The sequence below is a fragment of the Corvus brachyrhynchos genome, unplaced genomic scaffold, assembly GCF_000691975.1.
Source record: "Corvus brachyrhynchos isolate BGI_N302 unplaced genomic scaffold, ASM69197v1 scaffold340, whole genome shotgun sequence".
NCBI classification, from domain to species: Eukaryota; Metazoa; Chordata; class Aves; order Passeriformes; family Corvidae; genus Corvus; species Corvus brachyrhynchos.
In genome coordinates this window covers 297,077-307,973 of record NW_008235987.1, presented here as the reverse complement: position 1 = coordinate 307,973, position 10,897 = coordinate 297,077, and the positions used below count along the sequence as shown (strand labels likewise).

Below are 10,897 nucleotides of genomic sequence, written 5' to 3'. Positions count from 1 at the left end.
GCCCCCCCCCCAGCCGCTGGAGCTGCAGAGATGCAGTGGGAGCGTGGTGCACCCACTCAGTACCAGTGCAGGGGGGTTGCAGCACATGTTCCCTATGCCCCCTTTCTGCTACCTGGGCTCAAGCCCCAAAAAGACCAATGCACAACTCTTCAACATTTTATTAATGATCAGCAATAAAAGTTTACAAGAGAGAGGACACCAGACACAGCCTGGAAGGACCATCTGGCACAGTGCAGTGAGCTGCTCAGGATATCCACCACAGTACCCTGGAATGTAAGAGGCAAAAGGGGCTCACAGCTCAGGACCCATCCTCCCAGCCATGCACCTCCCCTTAGAGGCCATCAGAAAACAACCCTAAAACTTCACCTGGCCAGGTCCCACCCTCAGGTAAGCCATCGGGCACAAGGTGGGCTCTGGCAGCAGCAGCAAGTGGGTCTCCGAGTACAGTCCACACGAGGCATCGGGTCCTGCTGCCTCGCAAATGGAGAGCCTTTGGGAAAAGGCCCCAGGATTCCTATGCCTCATGTGGAGCAACACCTCCACCTAGCACGCCAGCACCACCTACCCCTGCAGCAGCTGCCACCTGCAGCCTGTCACTGGGGCAGCAAAGGATTTGCCTTTATCCAGCTCAACCCAGAGTAGCTCTGGGTCTGTGCAGGGGCAGGAGCTGAGGAGAGGCAGCACAGTGAACCCTAGAGCCCAGCACCACCTCTGGCAGCCAGCCCCTTGTTCCTAAGCAAAAGCTGCAGGAGGAACTACATGAGCCCTGTCTTGTCCCCGAGGCTGCTCGCTGTCTGTCCAGCCACCCACACCACTGCCCAAGGGGCTGCTCTGGAATGCAGACCCCAGTCAGGACAGCAGAGTCTGGCAGGGCAAGGGGGCATGGGCAGCTCCTCCACTTCCCTCCTACTAAGAGCCAGAAATGGCAGAAGGTAAAAGCACATCAACATGTTAAAACATTAGTTATAATTAAAACCTTTTTTTTTGTCAAATCTCCTCCTGGGAAAGGGGTCGGGGACTGATTAACGGAGATAAAACTAGGCAGCGGAATCCCAACTCGTTTTGTCTGCATAATTAGTGCAGGAAGAGCTAGGACAGCAGAGGGTAGGACAGCACATCCTGAGTGCCAGCAGTGCTGCCCACCCTTCAGGGGTCCTTTCCTGAAAAGCTGTTGCTCTCCTGGAGGGTGAAGTTGCAGCGCTCTGTGGACCACACGTTCACGCTCTGCAGCCTAGTGCTTCTCCTCCTCCAGCCTTCTCATGGCCTCCAGCACAGCCAGCTCTTTTGCTTCTTTCTTCTGGTTGCGAGCTTCAAACTCCAGCCTGCAAAAATCACACAATACTGTGAGATTCTCATTCATCCTTACCTCTTGTAGACAAAAGCACCTGGAGCAGAAGAGCGCTGCCTTCTCCTATGCTGCTCTATTCTGAGAGCACTTCAGAAACCACTCAGGATCCCCAGACTCCTCCAGAGCCTCTCCCAGAGCTTTCCATGGCTGTTGCCATCACTGCAGTCCTGAGCTCCCACACTGGTCCCACCCTACTTCTTTCTCCCTCTGTGGAAGAAGCTGCTATTCCATTCTTGGGCTGTCCTGGGTGTTGTAACACCAAAATCAAATTTATCACTGATGTAAGCCAAGGTGCTGAAGGTGAAGGACTCAGGCCTAAAGAAAAAAGACCAAAGCTCTGAGAGAAGCAACATGCTCTTTGTCCCAGGATACAGCAAGGAAATTTATCATTATAGGAGAAATCCAATAAATGTGCCACGTAGCACATTCTGACACAGCAGAGTTAAGCTGTTCCTTTCCCTGTACAGACTGGTACAACCACAGTTAAAGTCTCCCCAAGCTATGAAAGAGGAGGAACAAGTTTTCTGACCCTTTGCCTTTAGATAACCCCTTTTCTCCCTATTTGGTCCCATTAATCAGTCCCCAGACATTCTGGATGGAATGGTATGCGACAGAACCAGGAGACAAAGAAATCCAACCTGTTCTTGATGATTCTTTGCACAATTAGATCTGTGGTGAGATTGCTGCCACTGTCCACCAGCTGGAAAATGCCACGTTGCTTCGGTTCCTGCAGACAGACATAACACTGGGCTGTGAAAACATGTGGGACCTGGGTGTGCAGCTCAGCAGTGACAGCTGAGCTGAGTTGTGGCAAGTCCCGTGGTGGCCAGACAGGCAGGATGCACAGTGATCTCCTCGGAGGCAAAACAAACGCTTGCTGAAAGCAAAGCCCCACATACACAGGAGCTGCCCAGGACTGGAAGAGAGCAAAGCACACAGGATTTCTCACCCTGCCATGAAGGCACAGAAACAGGCAGAGTAAAACAATGCCTGGAAGAGTGGAGCTGTCGGGAATGATTTACTGACTGCTCCATGTAGCTACCCTCAGGGGTCGATGAAAAGCTGCATCACCTGCCAAGGCCCTGCCCAGGTAGCCTCCTCTGAAATACACCTTCTCAGTCCAGGAACACAACCAGAGCCAGGCTCTGTATATCAAATGCTGACAAAGCAGCTGGTACTTTACCTCATATGGATCAGAACCGTCCTTGTCTGGCACTACCTCAGTCATCCCATGGCAAACAAGTGTTACCTGGAGAAGGACACAAAAGTCACTGACAAGATCCAAAAGATGACAGGGACATTTCCTGCCACTACTCCCACAGAGCACAGCCTGGAGATCAGGAAAGCCACCTTCCTGCACCAGCGTGGCAGTCCCTCTGTAACTCACTGAGCAGGACACTCCCTCCTTGCACCCCTGTGTCATCCTGCACCACTTTAGCTCCCCACACACATCACACACCAGCATCTTCGTGTCCATCAGTATGCAAGGACTCACCCTGAAGTGATCCAACAGATCAGCAGTGACAGCGTAGGGAGCTCCAATCACCACCTCTGAGACATACTAAAAAAGGAACCAGGTAGGGTCCAGATTTGAAAAAAAACCCTATCAAACAAAAACCCAAAACCCAATCCCAAGCCAGAAACCAGCTGCTTCTTAAAGAGACCTGAGCATGTCACCTGGCTATAGACTCAGAAGTTCAAGTAAGGGAACAGGGAAGTGGGTTCAGCTTCAGCAACTGCTTGTAACACAGCAGCTTTTTGTTCCTCTACAGAATGTCCTTTCTGTGCCTACAGAGCAAATCTAGAAGTTAATTGCTCCAGGCACACATTTCTGAGGCTCCCCATGATTTTGTCCCAGGAATTTTCTCCCCTGCTGCAGGAAGCAGAGTTTTCTACTGGCATATGTCTGTCTACACAGAGCCACACAGCTCCCTACATGGCCCGGTCCAGCCCTGTCCCTGCTGGCAGAGCAGCTGGATGGGTCACCAGCTTGGATCAGCCAGGATAGCACAGGAGCCCAGCAGAGCCTCCCAAGAGTTCATCAGCACCTCTGGCAGCCTCAAGTGATTCATCTTGTCTGTCTTCTCAGGGTGCACCAAGGAACTCATGCAAGATCACTGAGCACAAGTGAGCACCACCAGGCTCCAGGCAATTTCTGGAACCGCGCAGAGACACCCACTCACCCTGCAGGCCAGGACACTGAGGGTTCGCTCATGGATGTTCATGATGGGATAGTTCTTCCCTTTGTAGCGATTCACCTCCTACGGCAAAGCACCAGTCAGAGTCAGAAGAGAGACAGAGCACAACTCCTTTCCCTCTTGCTCTCTCCCAAAATGAAATTCCCGTATTGGTCAATACATCCCTGTCCTGTCTCCCGGAGCACAGCCTGCCTGGTTCAGAGAACAGGGCCAAGCAGCTCTGCCTTTGGACAGGTTCTACACGAACCTGATCAAAGTGCAGCCCAGCAATGATATAGGGTTTCTCTGCCAACTGGTGAACCTTCTCCAGGAAATCTACATGACCAACATCTGCAGATCTGTTTAAGGAACTGAAGCTCACATGGAAAACAGAGGAAGGAAGACAGAAACAGTGTCACTCAAAAACGACAGTGGGAGATGGGAATCCCTAGGATTTTATTCTTGCACTACTAATTAATTGCCTATTTCCAAGAACAGTTGCTGCCTCCCTCCTCAGGTTCCACCGGTTCTGGGCAAAAGCCAGAGATTTTTTAGCTCCACCTTACATGGACTCAGCTTTGCCTCTATCCAGAATTTCTACTTGTTCCAGATGTAAAAGCCTCAAAGCCTGCCCCAGGAATGGAGTGTCAGCTCCAGATGCTCTGTTACAGTCTCTCGGTCTATGGCAGCCAGTCTTCACCACAATCATTAGAGTGTTGAGAGTATCCAACTGTTGTCCTGAAATCCAATAGCCACAGATTGCTCCACAGAGGAGCTACAGCTTCCTTCTCAGCATCCTGTGACTTAGAAACTGCCAGGAAGAACTCACTCCTGACTCCTCCCTCATGTGCAGCTACAGAAAAGGAAAAAAAAAACCGAGGCAAATATCCAGTCTGGTGCCTCCCAACATGAGAACATCAAACAAAGACCACTGCTGCAACCAAAGAGAGTCAAGGATACGGAACAGGTCAAAGGCTCCAGCCACATAGATGATGGTGTCTCCCGGCTGTGGCTCCTTCCCTGATGCAAACTGGATGATCTTCTGGGATGTCTGCAGGAACTGCGAGACGCCAGTCCAGGGACTATGACCTTTGGGCCCCTGTGAAAACATACACCAGACACAGCTTCTTTCCAAGCTCTGTGAGGGGGTTTGGAGAACACAGAACACAGTGCTGCGCAATTTGCTCATCTGAATTTCCTGGCAACTGTAACAACTCCCAGCACCTTGGACTTTCTACATTCCTGGCATCAAGTATTTAGGCAATTTCACAAAAGCCCTTTATGCTCTGTCTAAATCATTCCCTCAGCAGCCAGCTCAGGAGATGCCAAGAGGAAAGCTCAGGAAGGAGGAAGACAACAGGGCAGGTCTGGATTTCCATGAGAAGCAAGACATGCTCGGGAGACAACACGCGACCAACCTACAGTCTGCCAAGCCTCAGGGCACCTGTCTGGCCCCTCAGCTCTGAGGACAGAGCTCGGTCCCCACCACGTGGTAGTTGTGCAAACAGCCACCAAGTCACCTGCTGTGCTCCCCAAAGCTGCTCCACGGGACTTGGCAGGACACAGACACTGCAGCTGAGGCCAGAGCAGGCCCTGCAAAGGGCAGCACGCAGACAGCTCAGCTGGCGGGGTCATGTAGGGTACCCAATGCCCTGATCCATTCTACCCAGATCCAAGCTCCAGGAAACAGTTGTGCTGGAGCAATATGTCCCATAACACCTGCTCAAGACCCCCAAAATAGTGGGGAACTACGGATGATTCATACAGGTCAGCAAACCCCCGTGAGTAAAAAAGGCCTGCTCAAGCTGCTGGTGCAGCTCATTAAGCAGGGACAATCCAGCTGCCAAGGAAATAAACAGGGCTGATGACCCTTTAGAAGCAGTGCGAGCTGCAAGCTGGACCCAGCAGCTGCAATGCTGAGAGGGCTGCGCTGCCTTCGAGCTCTGCAACACAGTGTGGCCACGTGCCTGCTGTGTCAATACCTCCCAAACCCAATACACCACCTTCAAAACAACACAAGCACTGAGAGGAGCATCCACAGAGGCTGTCCCTGGGCTGGAACCACAGGCACTCGGGTCCCAAGGGAAGTGGCAGGAAGTAATTTACAACAAGGAAGGAATCCAGCACAGGCTCAGTGGGGACAGCAGCCCTGTGGTCCCACGGAAGGACAGCTCATGCACTGCCCTGTGCCACACCTGCCCATCACAACCACCGCAGGTGCTGCCGTATGGGGACAGCAGACATTCACCGAGACGTTACTGCTACATGTGGGAGGACAAACAAGCCTGCAACAGGCCAGAAAGCACACTGGGAATCCTTCTCAGGTAGGACAACAACCAGACGTCCACGACCAGAACTCACATTACCTTCCCAAAGTTGTCAGTGTGCTTCCGATAGTCTAGGTCCTCATCCTGAAGGGAGATAAAGAGTCAAAATGTTTAAGCACTTGCACAGCTCATCCAACCAAGATATGCTTGTGTGTGGGAAGTGCTGGGAAGGCCAGGTTCAAAAACGCACACCAGGCATCTGGGGCACTGAATGCTGACAAACTGGTTAATACCTAAACCAGAGTCCTGTCCCGGCATGAGTCAGAGGAAATGTGTCCTTATCTGATCCCAGCTTGGCACCACCAGCAAAGGTGGTGGTTCTTGCCCAACCTGCAACCCCTCGAGTGCTGCACAGCTGCATCCTCCCTCAGCCTGGCAAGCCCCTGACAGGACAGCATCCCTTCTCCTGCTAAAGACCCTCATGAGAGCCAGGCTTAGGTCTCTGCAGCAGCCAGCAGCACTGGGCAGATCTCGGTGTGAACTCACGTGTTACAGCTAAGCCAATTTAACAGCTCAGCACACCAAAACATCTCCCTTTGTCCCCGAATTCACCTGTGGGTCGCTTGTTCCTGCAGTTATCCAGGTGATTCTATTCACAGATTCCTTCATTACTCAGTAAATTCGACTCATTACCTGACATAAAACCACCTATTTTACTCTTCCCTGGTTAGGTTAGCTCCCAACCAGCAAGTGAGCTGAGGAGACTCAAGAAAGGTCTGATCAGACTAGAGACAGCAGAAAGCAGAAACGTGAAGCTCAGTGGGAAGGGAGAGGAGTTTCCAATTCTGGCAGCACCTGGCTGACACATCAATGTGCCTGCACTGTGTTGTTCCACCCTGGGAGAAGTCACGGGCTTGCCTGCAGTTCCCTAACATTCCTGAGGCCCACACTGATCATGAGGCATCAGAATCTTTGTTCCATCACACTGTGATCTCAGACATGTTGAAGCAAACATAAGCAGGTTGTTTTGCTGCCACTGCCCGCTCTCCATGCACCTGGGAGCAAGGCGCAGGAGCTCCACTCCTCCACTCTACTCCGTTTGGGGCAGCAGAAGGGAAGAGGTGGCACATGCCCTGTACTCCACCTCCCACCCAAAGCCCTCTGACTCACTATGTTGCTGTGGTGAGCCTTAGTCATGAGCAGCATGCGGCCAACAAGGTCAGTGGTGGACACGCCCTGAGTGCGTTTGCATTCCCTGCGGGAGACAAGCAAAGGATGAAGCAGAAGCCACAGGAGTGTATGCCTCTGTCTTCCCACCATTACCACGGGAATGCCTGTGACACCTGATCAATCCAAACCAGGGGCTGTCCTGAACAAGCCTTCCTTCTCAAGTACAGCATTTATTTGCTGAGCCTCTGTCTGCATCGTCCTCACGCCACAGCAACTGCTCATGTGAACAACGCTTCCCTCACTCAGACCTCCCAACAGAGCCAACTCCCAGTGAGGCTTTAAAACCAGAACCAGCATCTGCCAGGAACCAGACAGCCCCACTGGGCAGGACTGTCTGCCCCACTTCCCTGAAGCCAAAATGCTGGGAGCAACTGACGCTCTGACACACATACAGCCAAGTTCAGGTGTGATCTGAAGATAGGTATGTTTCATCTGACTTCCCTTCAGGGCACAAATTCCCCAAAACTTTGCCCAAAACAAGATAAACAGGTAAGGAGCAAGAGGTTACCTGTATCGCCCTGCTGTCTTTACTTCCTCATAGGTGTCCTTGCCATCGATAGTTAAGGTGATGTCATCTGCAGAGAGAAAAAAGCCTCAGAACTGTACCCAAGCTCTCCTGCACAAAAGCAGCAGCTGTGCAGGTCCCACACACCTAGGGTCGGACTGGAGCTCTGCAATCCAAATCCCTGTGCATACACAGGGGACATGTCCTGCGCCCACAAAAATGCCAGGGGTTTTTAAGACTACAATGTCTGTGAAGACAAGGATATTCCTGGATACTAAATACCATTACAGCAGTGGGCACAGCTGATTATTGTCTGAATGACAATAAACAGGCACTATCCATATCGATGTTAAAAAGCACCTTTTAGCTCTTCTAGGACTGGTTTTAACCATTGGTTCACATTACAAGTTTTCAGTCAATGAAACAGTTCATCCAATGGAAAGTTCTTCCTCTCAGTGATGGCACTTCCACAGTGACATCCAGGGACCCCTCTACAGAGGCAATTCCGGTTCATCCCTGGCACATGGCTCCCAACTCTCTCTGCAGAAACACCTCTCACGTACTTTTGGTGGTGGTACAAAGCCTTCACAAGCAAAAGCTAAGCTGTTTTCCCTTTGCCAAAACAGTGAGAGGGCAGCCCACAAGCGCACCCACAGTCAGGTGGCTCAGTCCTGCTCAGTTCTCCTAAAACCCAACACCCTCCCCTCAGAGCACAGGAACAGGAGGGCACACACTGCCAGCACAGCTTGGCATGCCAGGAGAGGCACAAACAGCAGGATTGCTGTCACCTTCCCAGATAAGCTCAGCTATTTCCAAACTCAGCTTTTGCACAAACACAACCTGGCAAAACTGCCGGTGCAGGCGTGTTGCTCAGGAGAAGCACGGAATGACGTGGCAGAGGGGATGAATGCAAGCAGTTGGAGCAGAGGCCACAAGCACTCCTCTACTGTCATAACCCCTCACCAAGCCCTGTAAGGGGTCACGTACACCAAACACGTTCAGGGCAGGCAATGAAGTTAATGAGGAATTTGATAACCACTCCATCCACGTGAAAAAAGCATATTTATCTTCTAAAGATTAAGGATTTATTTACATTTAGTGAAATACTTGGCTTATCAATAGCAGGTGGCTGGGATCAGATGAGAGATACACGAAATGAGTGCAAAGACTACTCCTGGTCAAACTAACAAAATTCCTTCAGAGGAGCAGGGAGGAAGGGCTGAGGCTTAATGAGCATCGGCAGCGGCCCAGGAAGGGACAGAGTCCCACAGCAAGTACGTTTCCTCAGAACACTGGTTCTCTCCAGCAACTGTACACCAAAAAGTGTTCACAGTAAGAACTAGGTCTCTGGCCACATGGTCAGCTGAGCCACTGAACAGCTTATCAGCTGGATAAAGAGAGAAGCTTTTCAGATCTAACCTTGTCCCAGGATAAGTAGATATAGACATGATTGTATTTCTGCATGCTTACTTTTTCAATAGTGTTTTTCACACTTAAGTTTTATAAATAGCTTTCCCCTTTGCACAAATTTCTGCTGGTACTAAGGGCAACCTCGGGATAATTTTAAACAACATATTTCACTTTTGTAAGTTAAAACCAAGGGCCCTGGCCACTCTCAAGATTCTGAGCACACTGACATGTTTCTCCAGACCACGAGACCAGGAGCAGCTGTGCTGCCCAGTGCAGGCACTGGGAAGGCAGACCTGTATCACGGAGTAACCCCGACCCCCAGTGCAGGTGTTGAGAAGGCAGAGCTCTGCACACACCAGGTATCCTCGACCCCCGTGCCAGCCGGGACAGTGCTCGGTTTGCAGCAGGGCACCAGGAGCACACAGCCCTGAGGCCCCCCGCGCCCCCCCCCCGCCGCCGCTTCCTGCTCCCGGGGCTGCTCTTGCTCCCGGGGCTCCTCCCAGGGCGGCACCACCGGTTTCCAAGAGTGCGTGCCCTCCTCCTTGGGCACAGCCACTGCCTCAAACACCACTTACCCCCATGCACACAGAAGTCACAGCTGTACTTGTCCAGGGTTTCCAGTGTGGTGACATAAGGAGCTCCAGGAGCAATCTCATCAACCCACTTGATGGCCTGCACCATTTTGTACCTCTCCTCCTGTGTAAAGACGGGGGGACCCTTGTGCTTGGCAATCTCCTCTGGGGGAGAAACAAAATTCCAGTTAGAAGCACGTCCTGCAGCTACAGTGACTCTCAGTCACAGCTGCCTCACTCATTTCATGGGCAGGTGAATTTCACTGCAGGCTTATCCTCAGCTTGGGATCACTCCAAGGTAGCAAAGGAAGCCCCAGATAGATCAGAAAATAATTTCACCCAGTTGCATTTCCTAAGTGCTTAACAAGGGCCCTGGAATTCACTCAGAGGGCAAAAGGTCTCAGTGCTTCCCTGTACCCAGATACTTGTACCTGAGGGGATGAGCTGGGCATCCTAGTATCCCCCATGGGGAAATTTCCCTCTTAAACAGTAACTTCATACTATGCTTGGTTCATACTAGAAATTCTGCATATATAAACCCATTTGAAAATATATCTTCACATGCAAGAACTTGTTTCTGGCACTTAACTTCCAGATAGCCTTGAAATGAGTTTTCTCCACACAGTAACTTGTTTTGAAACATAAGTCCTGCAGCTCCTACCAGCAAAACCAGACTGATTTTCAGCAGTTTCAACTGTTTTTATAGCACAGAATGCAGATCAACCCTCAGAGCCTGCAACATCTGACCCACCTAATCCTCAGTCCAAAAGTGTGACAGGGGTAACTCCACTCCCAGAGAAGGGACGTTTTTCTCTTGGAAGCTACTGCTCCTGGAGCAGATGGAGGAAGAAGCCTGACCCTATCAGGAGCTCTTGGTTCTCTTGGGGCTAATGCTGCTGGCCAATTTGAGGGGCTACACGAGATGAAACCTGGTAAAACCTCTTACCATCCGTGTGGACCCCAACGATCAAGTAATCGCCCATGGCCCGCGCCTGGCGCAGCTGGTTGGAGTGGCCATAGTGCACCATGTCGTAGCTGGAAAGAGAAGGGCCGGGTCAGCCCGGGTACACCGGGACGTGCTGCCTTGGAAGCTGCGGACAATCTGCCCCAGGCTTTGGGGCTGAAGGTCTCTGTGCTGCCGGGCAGGGCTGTGCCGGTACAGCCCGGTCACCAAGGCCCGCAGCAGCGCTTCCTCCCACCGCAGTGAGCCGGTCCTGGTGCGGCAGGTCCCGGCTGCAGCCCGGGGGGGAACCGACCGGCCCCACCGAGGCCCGTTAGGCGGCCGAGCCCAAGGGCGCTCCCGGCTCCGGAGCGGTCCCGTTCGCTCCTGCTCGCCCGGTACTCTGCGCGGAGAGCGTCGCTCTTCCCCGGGCCCGGGCCCGGCCCGC

At 52.0% G+C, this 10,897-nt stretch overlaps 1 protein-coding gene across 2 annotated transcripts; it reads right to left on the bottom strand.

Moving 5' to 3' along the window:
* Positions 1-143: 143 nt before the first annotated feature.
* PCYT2 (phosphate cytidylyltransferase 2, ethanolamine) lies at positions 144-10,828 on the bottom strand. 2 transcript variants are annotated; one of them, XM_008630901.2, is made up of 12 exons: positions 10,456-10,825; positions 9,513-9,674; positions 7,531-7,597; positions 6,963-7,047; positions 5,892-5,936; positions 4,486-4,624; positions 3,794-3,876; positions 3,532-3,609; positions 2,844-2,909; positions 2,532-2,597; positions 1,987-2,075; positions 144-1,322 (listed from the first exon to the last, which is right to left on the bottom strand). In XM_008630901.2, the coding sequence occupies exons 1-12, from the start codon at positions 10,535-10,537 to the stop codon at positions 1,232-1,234; spliced, it is 1,053 nt and encodes a 350-aa protein (XP_008629123.1). In that variant the 5' UTR covers positions 10,538-10,825; the 3' UTR covers positions 144-1,231. The 2 variants fall into 2 exon arrangements, with proteins under 2 accessions (XP_008629123.1, XP_017585420.1); XM_017729931.1 differs by lacking the exon at positions 5,892-5,936 and having other exon boundaries at positions 10,456-10,828.
* Positions 10,829-10,897: the final 69 nt, after the last annotated feature.

What these genes read in the sequence shown, in the direction of transcription:
- PCYT2 (XM_008630901.2), bottom strand. Translation starts at nt 10,537, where the DNA reads ATGGTGCACTATGGCCACTCCAACCAGCTGCGCCAGGCGCGGGCCATG. An exon ending in CGTTGGGGTCCACACGGATG is followed by an intron (nt 9,675 to 10,455) that starts GTAAGAGGTTTT and finishes TTTCTCCCCCAG; the next exon opens with AGGAGATTGCCAAGCACAAG. An exon ending in ACACTGACAACTTTGGGAAG is followed by an intron (nt 4,625 to 5,891) that starts GTAATGTGAGTT and finishes ATGTTTTCACAG; the next exon opens with GGGCCCAAAGGTCATAGTCC.